Source organism: Triticum aestivum, chromosome 2D (assembly GCF_018294505.1).
Source record: "Triticum aestivum cultivar Chinese Spring chromosome 2D, IWGSC CS RefSeq v2.1, whole genome shotgun sequence".
Lineage (NCBI taxonomy): Eukaryota > Viridiplantae > Streptophyta > Magnoliopsida > Poales > Poaceae > Triticum > Triticum aestivum.
Genome location: NC_057799.1, coordinates 404,941,533 through 404,959,705, shown reverse-complemented (window position 1 = coordinate 404,959,705; position 18,173 = coordinate 404,941,533). Strand labels below are relative to the sequence as shown.

Genomic DNA, 18,173 nt, shown 5'->3' with positions numbered 1-18,173 from the left:
TCACCAAAAAAGTGTTAATGCATGTTACACAAATTGTATAACTGGAAACTCTTTTCAAATACGAATCCAACGATATAATCTTTGGCGACATGCATTCGTATTTTATTAATTAAATCCTACTTATAAATCAGGACGAGGGTATAGTAGGTAATTAAATCGCAAACGTTTTTTTTGTATTAACCATATGTGTACATGTCCTTTCGTCCTTCTCTCGCACGTCTTATCGCCCCGCTGCCGCAGACGGCTTACAGCGCAAGCTTACGCAACGCGTGGGGGCGTTCTTTTGGCCAAATGGTGGCTCGAAGTGGCGCCAATGAATCGTCGGTGAGCCCGTTCACGCGCAACCTCACAGGTTCCCGCGCAAGCTTCCCGCTCGACTCGGTGAAATCCCCCAAAATCCCAATGCTTACCGGCCTGCTATATAAACCCTCACGACCGGCGAGTCCTGCGTCGCATTTTCCCGTCCCTCCCTGTAGCTTATCTCGTCTGCTTCTCCCACAATCGTCATGTTGGGGAACGCAGTATTTCAGAAAAAATCCTACGATCACGCAAGATCTATTTAAGAGATGCATAGCAACGAGACGGGAGAGTGTGTCCACGTACCCTCGTAGACCGAAAGCGGGAGCGTTTACTAACGCGGTTGATGTAGTCAAACCCCCTTTTTTCCTTCTCCTATTCGTCCAGCTACCACAGGGGGGCGCGCCACCCCTTGTGGGCTGGTGCGCTCCCCTCTCATGGCCCATATGGCCCATATAATCCCCTCGGGGTTCCGGTAACCTCCTCGGTACTCCGGTATATACCCGATACATTCCGGAACACTTCCGATGTCCGAATACCATCGTCCTATATATCAATGTTTACCTCTAGACCATTTCGAGACTCCTCGTCATGTCTGTAATCTCATCTGGGACTCCGAACAACATTCAGTCACCAAATCACATAACTCATATAATACAATATCGTCATCGAACGTTAAGCATGCGAACCCTACGGGTTCGAGAACTATGTAGACATGACCGAGACACCTCTCCGGTCAATAATCAATAGCGAAACCTAGATGCTCATATTGGTTTCTACATATTCTGTGAAGATCTTTATTGGTCGAACCGTTATGACAACATACGTTATTCCCTTTATCTATCGGTATGTTACTTGCCCAAGATTCGATCGTCGGTATCTGCATACCTAGTTCAATCTCGTTACCGGCAAGTCTCTTTACTCGTTCCGTTATACATCACCTCGTGACCAACTCCTTAGTCGTTTGCTTGCAAACTTATGATGTGTATTACCGAGAGGGCCCAGAGATACCTCTCCGATACTCGGAGTGACAAATCCTAATCTCGATCTATGCCAACTCAACAAACACCTTTATAGATACCTGTAGAGCATCTTTATAATCACCCAGTTACGTTGTGACGTTTGATAGGATACAAGACATTCCTCCGGTATTCGGGAGTTGCATAATCTCATAGTCGAAGGAATATGTATTTGACATGGAGAAAGCAATAGCAATAAAATTGAACAATCATTATGCTAAGATAACGGATGGGTCTTGTCCATCACATCATTCTCCTAATGATGTGATCCCGTTATCAAATGACAACTCATGTCCATTGTTAGGAAACCTTAACCATCTTTGATCAACGAGCTAGTCAAGTAGAGGCTCGCTAGGGACATAGTGTTCGTCTATGTATTCACACATGTATTAAGATTTCCGATCAATACAATTCTAACATGAATAATATACATTTATCATGAATAAGGAAATATAAAATAACAACTTTATTATTGCCTCTAGGGAATATTTCCTTCAGGTGCCCCTCTCTAGTTCTAATCATAATCTAGACTTGATTTTGTTCTAGTTTTCTCTAGTTCCTCATAAATGAGAAGTCCTATGAGGTTCTCTTCCTCCTCTAGTTCTCCGACGACGTCAAGCTCTGGATTGCGAAACGCTGCCAGATCGTGTAGCCCGTGCGCGTGCAATCCATTGAGAAATCGTGCTTTCGATCTTTTGTTCAAGGGATCGTTCGTGGGAAGGGAAGGACTTCGAAAATAATCTACCCCAATTCTTCTTCCGCTGCAACTCGAAGTTGGTAACGATTCGATCTAAACCTTGTAAGATCTTCATAGTGATCCAGGACCTTAATCCAGAGGACAATATTTTTTGTTTTATACCACGCTTCCCAACACATAGTGGGAATAACGTAGCAAGTAACATAACACATCTCAAGGCAAGTTTCCTTATATGGGAAGTAGTTACTAAGGAGAGAGGTGTTTGTGATACTAATATGTTACCGTAACATAACGCACCCTAAGACTATGTGAGTTAATATCTAAATTAGTGAAGACTTGCATGACATCACACATATGTTACTTCCCACTATGGAGGTAGTAACATAGACTAGTAAGATACACATGTTACTTGTCTAAGTTACTTCCGACTATGACCAGCCTAAGAGCTACCCCTTGCGGGGGACCTTCAAGGGTCATTTTGGTGGCCTGGGAGCACGCCAAGTGTCGCGTCCAGCCGCAGCCACATGTCGCGTCCAGCCGCAGCCACATGTCGCGTGTCGGGCGCTCCCTCTAGATTTTAAATTTATTTATTTATTTTTTGTACACGTTTTCGGGTTTTAGATGGGATTTTTTTGCCTGGTTATTCCTACGTTTTGGAGATACTTTTTGTGAAGCACAATGCTTCTCGGAAAAAAATTGTACTCCCATGGGAATCACACTTTGTGCTTCTCAGAAGAAAAAAAAATTGTGCTTGTTGAAAAAGAATTATGCTTACAGGAGAAGCATAGATTTTCTTGCGCGAAAAAAAAACATGTGCTTCTCGGGGCAAAAAAATGTGCTTCCATGAGAAGCACAAAATTTTGATTCCGCGTTGTGCTTCTCCGAGAAGGTGAAAAACCGCAACCGTGGTTCCGGACTACAGATTTTTTTTTCTTTGCTTTTTTGGTGTTCGCTTTTTCACGAACCCTTATTTATCTTTTTTCTTAGTGTTCATATTTTTGGGCTTTTTTTTTGGAAAACAGTTTGTCAAAACCTATTGACATGAGATCTAATTTTTAACATCTCGACGCAAAAACTCCAACAGTAAAAATGGTTTGTTATTTGGATGCATAGTTCAAGAGATAAAACATTTTGAAAAAAATGAATCTACGAGAAAAAGGAGAACACTCAGATTGCAGGAGGTGGGGCACATGCAGTGTGTCTGTTGTCCGAGAAGATGGAGGAGTGACCTTTGTAAGAGGCCCTTAAGTGGTTTTTTTAGACAATCTTGCAAAGTTTTTATTTAACTCATCACAATGTTTACAGAGACGAAAGTAAGATCATCCGGATTGCCTAACCAAACATGACGGCCAACCCCGAGTGATAGAGTATACTTCGCTAAATTATGAGCCTCGATATTCGAGCTCCTAAACTCGTGACTAAAAGAGCAACTATCAAAAAAAACTAGAATGATCTATGATTTCACGAACGACCGCGCCATAAGATGACACACTTCTCTGTTCGAGGTCATCAATAACAATCTTGCAATCAGAAGCTAAATATATTCTTCTCTTATAAAGATCATCTGCCAAGGACAACGCTTCACGAACTGCTCCAACAAACGTGATTCTGGAGGCTCCGATGTAGTTGCCCTGGATGTCCCTGCATACGGCAGCCACAGCTCCCACACAGCGTTCCAGGTTAGAGCCGCAGCAACATTCATTTTACACCTGCTCTCCCTTAAGTAGTGATTTCTGCTTAAAATTTCCAATCGGCTGGCTATGCAATATATATAGCCCAATAAAGCCCGCAAAAAAATATAGCCCAATAAAGAAGTGTGGGCTTGGTCGTCTCATCTTATCTCTCAATGGTACACGGCGCTATCCCCTAAAAGAAAATTTGTACACGGCGCTCAATAAAGCAGGCTGCCTGATTCAGAGAGAGGGACGGTGAGGGTGTCGTGGTCGAGCGAGCTGTCTACACGTCTGTACCGGCGGACCCCGAACGCGTCACGAAGCCGTCCACGCCGGAGGCGTCCTCCTGTGCGCCATCGAAATCCACAAGACGGCTGACGAGTGGGCGACGACTGGGCGGAGCTTGACGACGCAACCGGCAGGCTGGCAGCCGTCGTGACCGTCGGCACCGCGCCCTTGGCCGACGCTCCGGTGCTCTGGGTCGACCCTGCCACCAAGTCGACCTTGGGCTCCAGGATGTCGACGGACATGGTGCACCTGATGGTGAGGCTGTCATCGCGGATGCACGACGACGCCTCCAGCTCCGTCTTACTGACGCTGAGAAAGCCGAAGCCGCCGCACCCGTCAGGCCGAGCCTTGTGACAGCGGTCGAAGGCGGCGCGCTCCCCGCTCTCGTCCAGGATGTCTATGGAGATCTTGGTCGCCATGTTCTCGGGGTAGTTCCAGCCGTGGTCGGCGACGACGGTGACGCTGACGGTGAGGGAGTCCGCGCAAGCTAGGCTGCCCGCGGGGTCCACGTCGACGCGCCAGCCCTGGCCGCGGAACTGGAACGTCTCCAGGGTCAGCGTGGAGCCGGGGGGCAGGCCGGCCAACTTGGAGTAGCCGGGCATCGTGAAGATGCGCGCCTCGGAGTACTCCGTCTTGACGGCGGCGCACGAGGCCGGCGGAGAGGGGGTCTTGGCCGTGGCGCGCGAGGTCGGCCGAGAGGAGGACGACGAGCGGCTGGAGGCCGCGCCCATCGATCGTGAAATCGAAACCAGAATTTCTTTCAAAGATTGGCCGGTTTCATACATATAGGGAACCCTCGATCAAGTGGGAGTAGGAGTCGGGTCGGTTTTGAATTTTGATCATACTCCTGTATTCATATCCAGGAAGGGAAGGTGTACGTAACTTGTTGAATCCGAATCTGGGTCAGGGAAACCCAGGTACGTATATGACGGTACGGGAAAGGCTTCTCCTCTCCAAATCGCAATCTTCTGAGCTGTGGGCCTGTGGTGCCATTTCTGTTCCACAAACCATCCAAATTCAGGACTCTCCGCACGGCCATTGCTGCTGGATTTGCCCAAATCGCAATCCTCTCCAGCTCCAGCACAACGGTTCCGCATTATTAATCACCTGCTTTGGCGGTAAGCTCCGGGGACAATTCCCTCTGGCCATGGGGTTCGGCTCCTCTGCAGTGTCCGATTGGAATTAACGGCTGATACAGATGTCTACAGCACACGTGCAGTAATACTTCGACTGCAGAGGAGCCGCAGTTGACAGTGTTCAGTTTGCACCCGTGCCAGCCCAAAACAATTTAGTTTTTTTTTTTGAGGGACCAAAACGATTTACTAGTTACGTACTCCCTCCGTTTCTTTTTAGTCTGCATATAAGATTTGGTCAAAGTCAAACTTTGTCAACTTTGACTAAGTTTAAAGAAAAAAATATCAAGATTCACAATATGAAATCAATATTGTTAGATGCATCATGAAGTTGATTTTCATACCATACAGCTTTAGTATTATAGATGTTGATATTTTTTCCAACAATGTTGGTCAAATTTTATAAAGTTTGACTTTGACCAAATCTTATATGCAGACTAAAAAGAAACGGAGGGAGTACTAATTCCTCCGTTCACAAATACTCCCTCCTTTCTTGTTTATAAGACGTTTTAGCCAGTCCGCTTTGAACTGCTTTGGAAGTGTCTGAACTGTGTAAAACATCTTGTAAAAGAGAACATTTGAGTATAAGATGTCTTGAATATTTTAGTATTGTTCAAAAAAATATTATGTTCCCGCAAAAAGGATATTTTAATATGGACTACATACGGACTGCAATAAATGAACAAACGCACTTAAACATGTAGTATATATACATCCGATTCACAAAAAAGTTAGAACATCTTATATTTGTGAACAGAGCGAGTAGTATATAATTGTTACTACCTCTGTCCCGAATTACTTTTTGCAGAAATGGATAGAAATGGATGTATGTAGAACTAAAAATACGTTTAGATATAACCATGCATGCAACAAGTAATTCAGAACGGAGGGAGTATAATTCATGCATTAAGCTTGTACTCCCTCCGTTCCTAAATATAAGTCTTTGTAGAGATTCTACTAGGTGGACTACATACAGAGCAAAATGGATGAATCTACACTTAAAATGCATCTATATACATTCGTATGTGGTTCATAGTGGAATCTCTATAAAGACTTATATTTAGGAACGGAGGGAGTATATGTAAAGTCCTCTGTTCTGTAGCAAAGTAGCTAATGCCATACTTTGTTTTTCATTTTCAACAATAGGCCATACTGGTTTCATTATTAGCTTGTATGGTGCCTACATGAACTTGTTCATCACAGTAAATTATAGATGCAGTTTTTGTGCAAAGAGAAAAGAGAAAAACTTCAAATAGACTTTCTTAGTCTCCGAAATTTTGTATGTGTCTTGGAGAAGGTTGAACACGAATCATATTTAGGAAAATAAAACTTCTCTAGCAGTTTGTCTAGGCACTAAATCCTGGCTCCACCCTTGTAAGACAACTACTTTACCAAAAACTATTAAAGTTATATAACATAAAACATCAGCAGACATACAACATTCCAGCTACTTGACCCTCCCTAGTTTTAGTCCCAGGATAGTTACCTATCAAAATAACACAAAGAAAAATAAAATCCAATACTAGAAGCGACTAAATTACCAACCATCCATGCACAAGTTTCAGACTCAAGGTCAAAAATATACTATTCTGTGGTTATAAGGTTTAATCCATCATATTTTTATTCCAACACACTGATATTTTGTTAAACTATCCACGAAGATTGCGATTATGACCAGCCAAAATTGCAAGATAATGGAGTACACTGTTACACAACAATCTTAAGATGGAGACTAAGCTCTAAGCTACGATACGGCTAAAGCAGAGAGAACTTACATATCAACAAAACTGAAGCAGTGTGTAAGCACTATCCTACCCCATCGCTATAACATAACAAAGTTACGAGCACAAGCTAGCCTTGATGTCAACATAACTTAAGAAGTGTGAATATTTTGATCAGACAGCGAAGCATCACTGTTGGTCAAATTGTCAATGACAACATCTCTAGAGCTCAACTTGCTTAACAATTCTCTTGCCTCCTTCATATAGCCTTCGTGTGCCAAACCATCAATGAGTATAACGTAAGTTGATTCATTAGGCATGCAACCATCAGACACCATATCAGCAAAAATATCAATAGCATGATCTGTTTTGCCATTTCTACAAAGCCCTAAGAGTATTGTATTGTAGAGAACAGCATGGGGTGATATGCCTGTATCTTGCAGTTTATGAACCACCTGGATTGCCTCTTCAACTTTATCCTCTTCATCCAGAAACTCAGCCAACAGCTCATATTTTACCTCTGAGTTGAATCCTTTGTTGCCCATTTCATTCAACAACTCAAAGGATTGCTCCATGTTGCCAGTTTTGGCAAGCCCGTCTATTAGTGTACTGTAAGTGACTGAATCAGGATAGCAGCCTTTCTTGGGCATTTGCTTAAATACTTCGATGGCCTTCAGCGTCAACCCTTTTTGACACAAGATACCAATGAGTGTATTGAATGGCGAAATATCTGGAAGTTGATCAGTTTGGCTCATCTTCGGCATTAGCTCCTCGGCATCCTCCCACCGATCACCACTGCACAAAGCCTTCACTAGAATGTTATAGGTAGTGGTCTTAGGTTTGCAACCATGGGATTCCATCTTCACTAGTAACTCCAAGGCATTAGCCACAAGGCCTTGCTCACAAAGGGCACTGATGACAGCATTGTAAGTAGCAATATTTGCCGTGCATTCATGCTTTGACATTTTCTCGAGAAGCCTAATCGCCTGCTGGAGCAATCCTTGTTGTTGACACAAGGAACTGATGACCACACTGAGGGTTGCTTCGCTCGGGGGACAATTCTCCCTGAACATCTCGTCTATAAGCTCCTCAACGTCCGCCCACCGCCCGGCGGTGCGCAAACCTTTCAAGATAGTGTTGTAGTTGACGGTGTTTGGCGTGCACCCGTGAGAAGGCAAGGTGTTCAATAACTCACGGGCGCCGTCCACATCGCCTTCCCTGCACATCCCGTCCATGATAACATTGTATGTCACGTTGGTTGGCGTGCACCCCTCGGCGCGCATCAGATCGATCAGCTCCATGGCCTGCCTGTACCCGCTACCCTTGCACGTCGCCTCAAGGAGGATGTTGTAGGTGACGACGTCGGGGGGACAACCCCGGGAGAGCATACCGTCGAGCACCACGAGCGCGTCCGTGACCTGGCCGCGCACGCACAGCGCGTGGATGAGCGGGTTGTAGGCGTACGCACTGGGGCGCACGGGCATGCCGTCCACGACGCGGCGCGCCTCATCGAGCCTCCCCACGCGGCAGTACCCGTCGGCCAGGGCGCTGTACGTGACGGCCGTGGCCGCCGAGCCGCACGCCTCGACGACGCGCGCGGCGTCGTTGAGGCGGCCCCGGCGGCAGAGGTCGCGGACGAGCTTGTTGGCGAGCAGGACGTCGGGCGGGCAGGGAGAGGACTCGACGACGCGGAGCGCCGCGTCGAGGTCGCCGCGGTGGACGAGCGAGCTCAGGCGGCGGTCCTCGGCGTGCAGACGGCGCGGCGGTGGCGGAGGCGGGTCGGGGTTGGGCTTGGGGAAGCTCGGCGCGTTGGGGTTGGAGCTGCGTGGGCGCGTGCGGTGGCGGCTTGGGGATGCGCGCCGCGGGTGGTGGGGGTGGCCGGAGTAGGAGGGAGGGGGTGAGGGGAGGAGGAGGCTGCAGAGGGTGGGAGGAGATGGCGACGAAAGCATCGTGCGTGTCTGGATTTCCTTGTTTCGGGCAGGAGATGAGCCGTGTATGTGGGCGCTGCCGCTCATCATCCAACTGTAAAGTAGAGTCGCGTAGAAAATCCCAGCACAAACAAAACAATTGCACTTCGAAAATACAAATTACTGAAATTTCTGCAAGTACGCAGGATAAGCAAAGTTCAATTCTATTTTTCGAGAAAATGTCAGCTAAAAACCAGATCACAGTGAAAACTCAGTGAAATCATGTTTGGAACTTCTAAAAATATATAAAGAAATGGCAAGCAGGTGATGTTCTCTTCTCGCAAAAAGAAAAAAACAGGTGATGTTCTCACTAAAAAAAGGGAAAAGACGTTCTAGAAATACGTAGAATTTTTTTATCTAAATTGTACTAGTTCAAGGTATGCAGAAAACAAATTCAGCAATGTATAACGATGATTGTTTTCATTTTCGCTACTATTATGACTGAGTTTATTTATTTATTCTATTATAAATACTATCTACTCCCTCCATCCCAAAATAAGTGTCTCAACTTTGTACTTAGCTCTAGTACAAAGTTGTACTAAGCTTGAGACATTTATTTTGGGACGGAGAGAGTACTAAATTATTTAGTTTGAATATGAAATTGCATGATTCTCTCCGGATATTTTCTCCTGCGCTTTCATACAGCTGGGAAGCGTCCTTAGATTTGGGGCAACAGTCGACTTAAGCCAAAAGGTGGAAAATCAGATTCAACCAGCAGACAATGGGATCCAACCAAGATACAGAATGCATGAACGGAAAATGGAGCAACTAGTATGTCCTACGATAGTTCAAAACTGTGACCTCCATTCCTTCATAACAAGTCTCAGTGTGATTCCAGAAGAATGTCAAAACGAGCCACAAAATCATCACAGTGACAAGCTCAGTTGCAGCCCAGGCCAATGTTGCGCATCCACAAAGCCCAGATGGCTTAGTTGAGATGTAGAGCTGATGAAGAAAGTACATAAAGACGACTGTAGGATGTTGTTGACTGAAGCTACGGCGATGACAGAGGAAAAAGGTGTTTCTTGAACTTGCACAACCGTCTCAGTTTGTCCTCGTCCCTTTTGGTAACCCGGGTCACCTCTTCACTGTACGTTCATTAGCTCCACATCAAACATAAGAGTTGAGTTCGGCGGTATCTCCCCGGCCTTCTGGTTTCCATAGCTACAAAGGGAGAACAAATCAGAATCGAAACAAGCAGCTCCTGATGTAAAAGCGATGTGGAAGCAGTATATATGTCCTACCCCATAGATGGTGGAATGGTAAGCTTTCTTTTGTCCCCAATGCGCATACCTATAACAAGCAAGCAAGACAGGATCATAAGAAATTATGAACTAACCGCATGTATCAGGTATGGAGTAGTACAACATATGCAATGGCCACAGTTATGTGTTGGATGACAATTTGAGAAATTAAATACCATTGACACCAATGTCCCAGCCTTTAATAACCTGTCCAACACCTGCATGAAAGTGACATTAAAACCAATACCAACAAGGATACGAGTACGCTAGAGGGTAAAACATCAGAACTTACCCAGCCTAAACGAAAAAGGCTTCCGACCAACATTAGAGTCAAAAATCTTGCCATTCTTCAACTTGCCAGTGTACGTGACAAAAACCTAAAGAAGAATTCAATTGTCAGTAATAATAGTTAAAATATATACATAATAATCCAAGCATACAAAACTCTCTACGTGATCAAATTAATTAGAACAATGCAAAGGCAAGTACATACTGATTTCACTGAGCATTGAAAGTACTGAGAAATTGCATTAATAAATGGTAGCCTGAACGGAGTTCTGCTGGTGCAACCTAAAAAATGTTTACCTTTTTCCCAGGGGTAGCTTTTTTACCATCTGGTTTGCCCAACGCCACCGTCTGAACAATCAAACCATTGCCATAAGTCCGTGCTTTGGGTGATGTCTGCTCCTTGCTAGCTGAATTCATAACATCAGTCTGTGCCTGGTTCTCACTTCCATTGTTCTCCTTTGTTTTCTTCTTGTTCTTCTTTTTCTTGGCCCCCTGTTTGCTAGGCTCCTCATCATTGTCTCTACAACAAAGAAATGAGATGATTCCATCAGAAATGCACTCAGTATGGAAAGCCAGACACAATATATGACAGCTTAACATACGTACGTTATGGTTTTCTTATCAGCTTGCTCATCAGTGTCACCTTCAGAAGCACTTTGCTTCTTGCTTTTCTTTTTCTTCTGTTTGGCTGCAATGGTGTCAGCTGAGGAAGCTAGCTTCACCTCCTTTTCTTCATCGTTTACCTTCTCACTGTCCACAGCATTCCTTTTGTCCTTGGCCTTTTTCTTTTTCTTTGAAACCACATCATTTTCAGCATTAACCTCCCTGGGATGACAGGCAAAATTTAACACATGTTGCTTCATTGTGATTAAACAAATCAGCAAGGGGAAAACAGTGAACTAGCATGTACCCTGACGACTTGTGAGGATCATTAATAGCATCACTTTTCCTTTTCCTGTCTTCAGTACTAGTCCCATTATTTAGATTCTTATCCTTCTCGGAACTACCTTTAGAACTCTTCTTTGATTCAGAAACAGGAAAGCCATCTTCATCTTCACTTTCCACGGATTCAGCAGGTGGGGTCCTAACAGCAAGCTGAAGTCGAGAATTATCATCAACAGGCTTCTCATCCTCTTGAATCTCCTCAATGACAACTGCAAAATTTGCCCACATTGAATGGAAAAATCATGAGATGATCTGAGGCCTGAAGGCCAATAGCCCATGCATCTCAACGCCAATACCACAAATGGCAACATGACTTCTATTTTATTTTATGGACAAATAAGGACAGTTAACAATGCTGATTCTATATAAGCATGCACATAAATTCACAGTGCTATCTAGAGAATCTAGGCCTAAGAAACTGGCATATACCATCTAATCCAACACACCAGTGAAATACTAATCCATGCTAACTTCAACCTGATATACACATGCAGACAAGCACTTACTAGGCCTACATACGACTGACTATGCACAATAGTTCTCCTATGCACATTTTCCAACAAAAGAAATTGCTTACATCATGGAAAGTCGGGACCTTGGAAATGGAATTGGAAGCATTACCTGAACTCTTGCCTCTACCCTGGTTGTACATCAAATCCTCATCATCCTCTGAATCATAGTCCTCGTCATAGTCTGAATCATCTTCGCTGTCTAAACATCCCAGGCTCGTTAGAATCAGTAATAGAACGGCATGGCTTGCACAATGGGATTAAATTTACAAGCATACCTGTGTTCATCTGGCCATGGGATACTGGAATGACCACATCATCGTCATCAGATGCCAAGAAATCATCATCGGAGCCTTGAAGTGACTCACTACCAGTATCACTGTCACCGATGTCCTCGTACGCATCACTGACAAAATACTTAAGGAAAAGAAACCACACTGACAACAACTCTCGACCAGAGAAAATAATCCCAGTGATCAACTATCATCAATTGCATCATCAAAGAAAATAAGTAACAGAAACGAAACAAAGGATACCCAACATAGTATCCAGCCAAGTGGACGCTCCTCGACCCAAGCACCGAGAACGTCACGAACTTCTCCTCGAACTCGAGGTCCAGGTGGCAAGTCACCGACTGCCCCGGAATCAGGGCGCAGAGATACACAGGCTCCTTGTTCTTAACAGTGCATTGCAGCTGCACCAAGTTCGTCTTCCCCTTCTCCACCTTGCCAACCTCGGCCCCCAGCGTCGCCTGCGTTATCCAACCAACAAAATCAGACACGGTCACATAACGTAACAGGATGGCAACCAGGAACCCTAACCATCTCGTGACATTAACAGAGGAAATCGTAGGTTAAGGGCGAGGAATCGCGGACCTGGGTGAGGCGCAGGCGGCCGCGGCGCGGGCTGTGGGTGTGCGTGTAGGGCTTCTCCGGCTTCACCTCCGCGCCTGGAGGCAAGCGGCCAAGCGATTAGACATGAAAAGGAAAAGGGAGAAGACGGAGAAATTGACGGCGGCGAACATGGCGGCCGAGCCGGATGCTTACCCCAAAACGAAGACATGTCTGCCACTCAACCGAATGTGCCGATGCGCCGCAGGATGCCTCGCTCTCGATGGGAGGAGATTGGCTTAAAACGGCTGGGGGTTTGGATGCTTCGAGGAGGTGGTAGAAGAGGGGGGAGCTGGGCGGACGGCGGCGACAAACCCTAAAAATGGGGTTTAGGGGAGCGGCGGAGAGGAAGGACGCCCAACGCAACCAACTTGTGCGATTTGATTTGGCCCTTGAGTATTGCAGGATGGGCCTCCAAAGAGAACGGGGAATTTAACGCGTTAAAACGTCGTTGTGTGGTATAGTCGGGCCAGGCCACATTTTGGTTTTCCACGGTGCCTTTTTTTCCTCCTTGCATTCTTTTATTTTTATTTTTATTTTTATTTCCCTTTTACTATTTTTTGCGTTTATTTTTCCTTTTTGGTTTTTTTTCAGATTTGTCCATTGCTTTTTTCTCTATATGTATGTTTTTATTACTTTTCTCTTGTAGTTGAATTTTATTTTATTTTGCGAGAAAGCTTCTAATCTATTCATGAACTATAAGGTAGTACTTCTCGCAAAAACTTATCAAGAGAGAACAAAGAACATCAGAAGTAAAAAAATTACATCCAGGTCCGTAGACAATTGAGCGACGACTACAAGCATTGAGGGAGCCGAAGGTGCATTGTCGTGCATGATAGGCTTATTACGGATAATATCATTTGTGTGTATGAATGTTTGCCATTTTATGAAGCGTGGCAAGGCAAAGCCAGACAACTATTGTGCTCTATAGCTAGATATGATGAAAGCATGTGACAGGCTTGAGTGGACTTATCTCCAGGCTATTATGGCCAAGCTTGGACTTGCTCAACCTTGGATTGAAATAGTGATGGGAATGGTCAGGTCAATATCTTTTTGTCTTTTTTAACGGGGAGAGACTTGAATAGTTTAAAACCCCAGAGGTATTCGACAGAGAGACCTAATAAACCCTTATCGTTAACTGATTGTGACAGAGGGCCTTTCGTAACGTTTAAAATCCAGTTCCCATTCATCAAATTTGGGCGACATCAAAGTGGCCCCAACATTCCTGACTGTTAACCACCTTTTTATTTGCAGATGACAACCCGCTGCTTTTTCAAGTCTAGTGTGAGGGGGCGGTTATAGTATCAAAATATTTGTTACCACATATTGTAGTGCTTCGCGATAGAGAGTGAATCATGATAAGTCTTTCACCTTCTTTAGTAAGGGGTGTCCTCGGTCCATTCGTGATAATGTTAAGAACACTCTTCATGTCTAAAATAAATCCCTAAATGATTGGTATCTCGGCATGCCTACCGAAGTGGGTCATTCAAAGAATGGAACTTCCAAGTATTTAAGGGACCGAGCATGGAAGAAAGTGAGGGGTTTGGTGGAAAAGCTTTTGTCGTCTGCTGGCAAGGAGGTTCTCATCAAATCGGTGGCATAGGCGATTCCAGTCTCCATGGCTTGTTTTTTTATTACCGAGAGGTTTGTGCGAGAATGTACGGCAATTATTCGAAAATTTTGGTAGGGTGGCAAGCAAGGGAGAAGTAACCTTGTTGGGTTGCATGGGATGTCCTGACCAGACTAAAGTATGTAGGAGGTCTTGGCTTCCGTGACCTGGCGATATGATGAGTGATATTTTTACACTCATATACCCTTAGTTTAAACCGATATATTTCATTAAATCGAGATATTCGCTCTGATATTGCTACTAATGAATAATTGATGCATAGGATTCCACAAAATCCTCTCTTTTCTTGTGTTTCTATAGGAAATGGGCTAAATATGGACGAAATCAAGTGAGAACATGGAAATGAGTAAAGGAGGAGATAGAAGAAATCAGGACGAGGCGCATCAGAAGAAACAGTGCAAAAGACGGCGTTCCATACGACCACGACCGCTCGCATGAGCGGTTGTATGGGGTGGAAACCGAGGCTCCTCGTCCACCTAAACGACTTTTATAAACGGGTTGAGGCCGAAATGTTAACAGAACGAGCGTGAGCGGAGCCATAACCGAGTCATCTCCGCCCTCATCAACCCTAGTCGTCGTTGTTTCCCATCTCCATAGCCACCATCTCCATCACCACCATAGTTCTTCCTCCACTAGATCATACTTGTAATCATGTATCAGACATGACATCCATTATAAGACATATTATCAATCAATCTACCTTCACGATGTGTTCTTCGTGTGATTTGATCTCCATGTGTGAGTAGTTCGGTAAGGTATGGGTTGATGCAAGAGCCTTGCAACCCGATGTATTTGTTGTGAGGGTCAATGGGAGTGCTTTGAATTAACGTCCTGTATGTGTGAAATAAAATTGTTCTGTAGATGTCTCTTGTATCGCATGCGTTATTCATCCCTGCAGGTACTCAGGATCATGGAGAGCGAGCCACAGAGAGGCTAAGGGCAGGGAGACCGTGAAGTGTTATTCTGAACACCAGTGATAGAAAGGTTTAGTATGGTAACATGGATCCTATCCCTGGGGATACAAGAGGTGTAGTCGTTAAATGCCCAATGTTTTCGTCTGATTATAGAAATCTTAATTATCGAGGCAACACCGCGAGACGGATAGGGCCTTTAGTTGGACAAATGACTCTTTATACAGGACACATGTCGGTCAAGACGTAATTTGGACACATCCCCCACTTTGGTTCATAACAAGCACATCTCGATGGGTGACTCCGAGTGCAGAAATTAAGATCATATTTGGTCCCAACATAAACATATGGTTGTAAACATTAAGACCTCATACCCATGCCTATCTTTTTTATTATAAGTGTTCCCTTTCAGTTGTTTGATTTTGATCCGGTCAAAAGCTGGAATTATTCTTTAACAAAAGTTTGCTTGAGACCCTAGCTTCAAGGGGACCATCCTCCCGTGAGTTTGATAACTCAAGGTTACCTATGGGGAAAAAGACGAGAATCCTTTCTGCTCCATTTCTGGATCACCAAAGGAAGTAATCAAGATATTTGATCTAGTGATTCTATCAAGCCAGGCTTGGCGAATAATGTGTGATCCTTCATCTCTTAGTGCTAAGATACTTAAAGCAACATATTTTTCGGGTAGTTTGTTGTTGGAAGCCAAGCTGGGACCGCACCCTTCACACATTTTGCGAGTCACTCTAAATGGTCGTGATATTATGGCTTGGGGAATTATCAGAAGAATTGGTGATGGAGAGACCACGAGCATTTGGGATCACAACTGGCTTCCCAAGGATAGCTTCGAGCGGATGATCACTTTTGGCAGAGTTGTTTGATGCCACCTCATCATCCTGGCAAGAGGGATTGGTTCGATCTATTTTTGTTCCAATTGATGAGGAGACGTTCCTAAAAAATCCATTATGCACAAGGAGAGACGGAGATTTTTGGGAATGGAGTGGTAACTTTACTCACCGTTATGCCTACCAGATGATTGTGAAAACTAAAATGAGTAGGGAGAGCTGGCCAGACGAGAATGAACTATTGGCAATATGCCCTAGAGGTAATAATAAATTGGTTATTATCATATTTCCTTATTCATGATAAAAGTTTATTATTCATGATATAATTGTATTGACCGGAAACTTAAATACATGTGTGAATACATAAACAAATACTATGTCCCTAGTAAGCCTCTACTAGACTAGCTCGTTGATCAAAGATGGTTAAGGTTCTCTAATCATAGACATGAGTTGCCATTTGATAATGGAATCACATCATTAGGAGAATGATGTGATGGACAAGACTAACCGTAAGCTTAGCATTTGATCGTATCAGTTTATTGCTATAGCTTTCTTCATGCCAAGTATCTATTCCCGAGACCATGAGAATCGTGCAACTCCCTGACACCGGTGGAATACTTAGTGTGTATCCAAACATCACTCCCTAACACCGCGGTAAGAATGGTTCTTGCTAGTTGCCCATAGCGGCCACGTAAAATTTGCAGCAACAAAGTAGCGGGCGTCTAACTTGTTTTTGCAGGGCATGTTGTGATGTGGTATGGCCAAAACATGATGTGATATATGTTGATGTATGAGATGATCATATTTTGTAATAGGTTCACGACTTGCGTGTCGATGAGTACGACAACTGACAGGAGCCATAGGGTTGTCTTTAATTTATTATTTGTCATGTAATTGCTTTACTTTATCGCTATGCGTTAGCAATAGTTGTAGAAGCAATAGTTAGCGAAACGACCACATAACGACATGATGATGGAGATCATGGTGTTATGCCGGTGATGACGTAGATCATGCCGGTGCTTTGGAGATGGAGATCAAAGGCATGAGATGATAATGGCCATATCATGTCACATATCGATTACATGTGATGTTTATCTTTTTATGCATCTTATTTTGCTCAACATTAGCATTATAAGATGATCCCTTTACTTAATTTCAAGAAATTGTGTTCTCCCTAAGTATGCGCCGTTGCAAAAGTTTGCCGTTTCGAAGCACCTCGTGATGATCGGGTGTGATAGACTCTACGTTCGCACACAACGCGTGTAAGCCAGTTTTGCACATGCAGAATACTTGGGTTAAACTTGACGAGTCTAGAATGTACAGACATGGCCTCGGAACACAGGAGACCAAAAGGTCGAACATGAGTCATATAGTAGATATGATCAACATGGAGATGTTCTGTAACGCCCCGAGACTGATGCTCCAGTTTTTGCCCTGTTTTCCATTTCTTTTGCACACAGCCACTTGGGCCGAATCCTCTTCTGGGCCGATGCACCGTGCTGCTTCCGGCCCAAGCATGTTTTTTTTCTGCTCTGTGGTTTCATAATTTTCCAGTGCAAGCATATTTACATAACTGCCATCATTTTGAATTGTTAATAGCTAAATATACATGCATCCAAATGAAACATGTTATATACGTAAAATGCCTAGAATTTCATGTACTTTCATAATATGCAACTTTCGTCCATGTTTGAAATGTTTAAATTGATGTTTGCATTTAATTTGCATAATGACATGTTAAAATGGTTTATTTCATAACTAAAGAATTGTAGCTCTGAATTAAATAAACTTTACATGTAAATGGGGTAGAAAAATGCATAGATTAACATGGTGCACTTTATTTGCTGTTTAATAACATTAAAATTGTGGTTTAGGGCAGAACAGTACCAAATTTGAAATGTGCTTATGAGGATTTTCCGGATTTGTTGTTTGTTGTACCGGCCTCATTTAAACTTGCCTAGATAGATAGTTCATGTATGCTCCTCTTGCCATGTTTAGCAACATTTAATATTGTTTGGTACATAAACAAGAGTGAACTAAATATTTGAATGTGGTGTTTCGTTAATATGCAACTCGTTGCATATTGAGCTCCACTTAATTTGTAGTATCGTTTGTTGCA

The 18,173-nt window shown here is 43.9% G+C and overlaps 2 protein-coding genes across 2 annotated transcripts; both read right to left on the bottom strand.

Moving 5' to 3' along the window:
* Positions 1 to 6,775: 6,775 nt before the first annotated feature.
* LOC123053429 (pentatricopeptide repeat-containing protein At1g09900) lies at positions 6,776 to 8,792 on the bottom strand. The gene has a single exon (XM_044476908.1). It carries the CDS (start codon positions 8,775 to 8,777, stop codon positions 6,981 to 6,983), a length of 1,797 nt encoding a protein of 598 aa, XP_044332843.1. The 5' UTR covers positions 8,778 to 8,792; the 3' UTR covers positions 6,776 to 6,980.
* Positions 8,793 to 9,571: 779 nt separating this feature from the next.
* On the bottom strand, positions 9,572 to 13,078 carry LOC123053428 (peptidyl-prolyl cis-trans isomerase FKBP53). Its single transcript, XM_044476907.1, has 12 exons — positions 12,828 to 13,078; positions 12,657 to 12,730; positions 12,318 to 12,532; positions 12,060 to 12,187; positions 11,894 to 11,983; positions 11,238 to 11,481; positions 10,934 to 11,152; positions 10,625 to 10,847; positions 10,332 to 10,416; positions 10,216 to 10,257; positions 10,040 to 10,088; positions 9,572 to 9,959 (listed from the first exon to the last, which is right to left on the bottom strand). Exons 1-12 carry the CDS (start codon positions 12,841 to 12,843, stop codon positions 9,881 to 9,883), a joined length of 1,464 nt encoding a protein of 487 aa, XP_044332842.1. The 5' UTR covers positions 12,844 to 13,078; the 3' UTR covers positions 9,572 to 9,880.
* Positions 13,079 to 18,173: the final 5,095 nt, after the last annotated feature.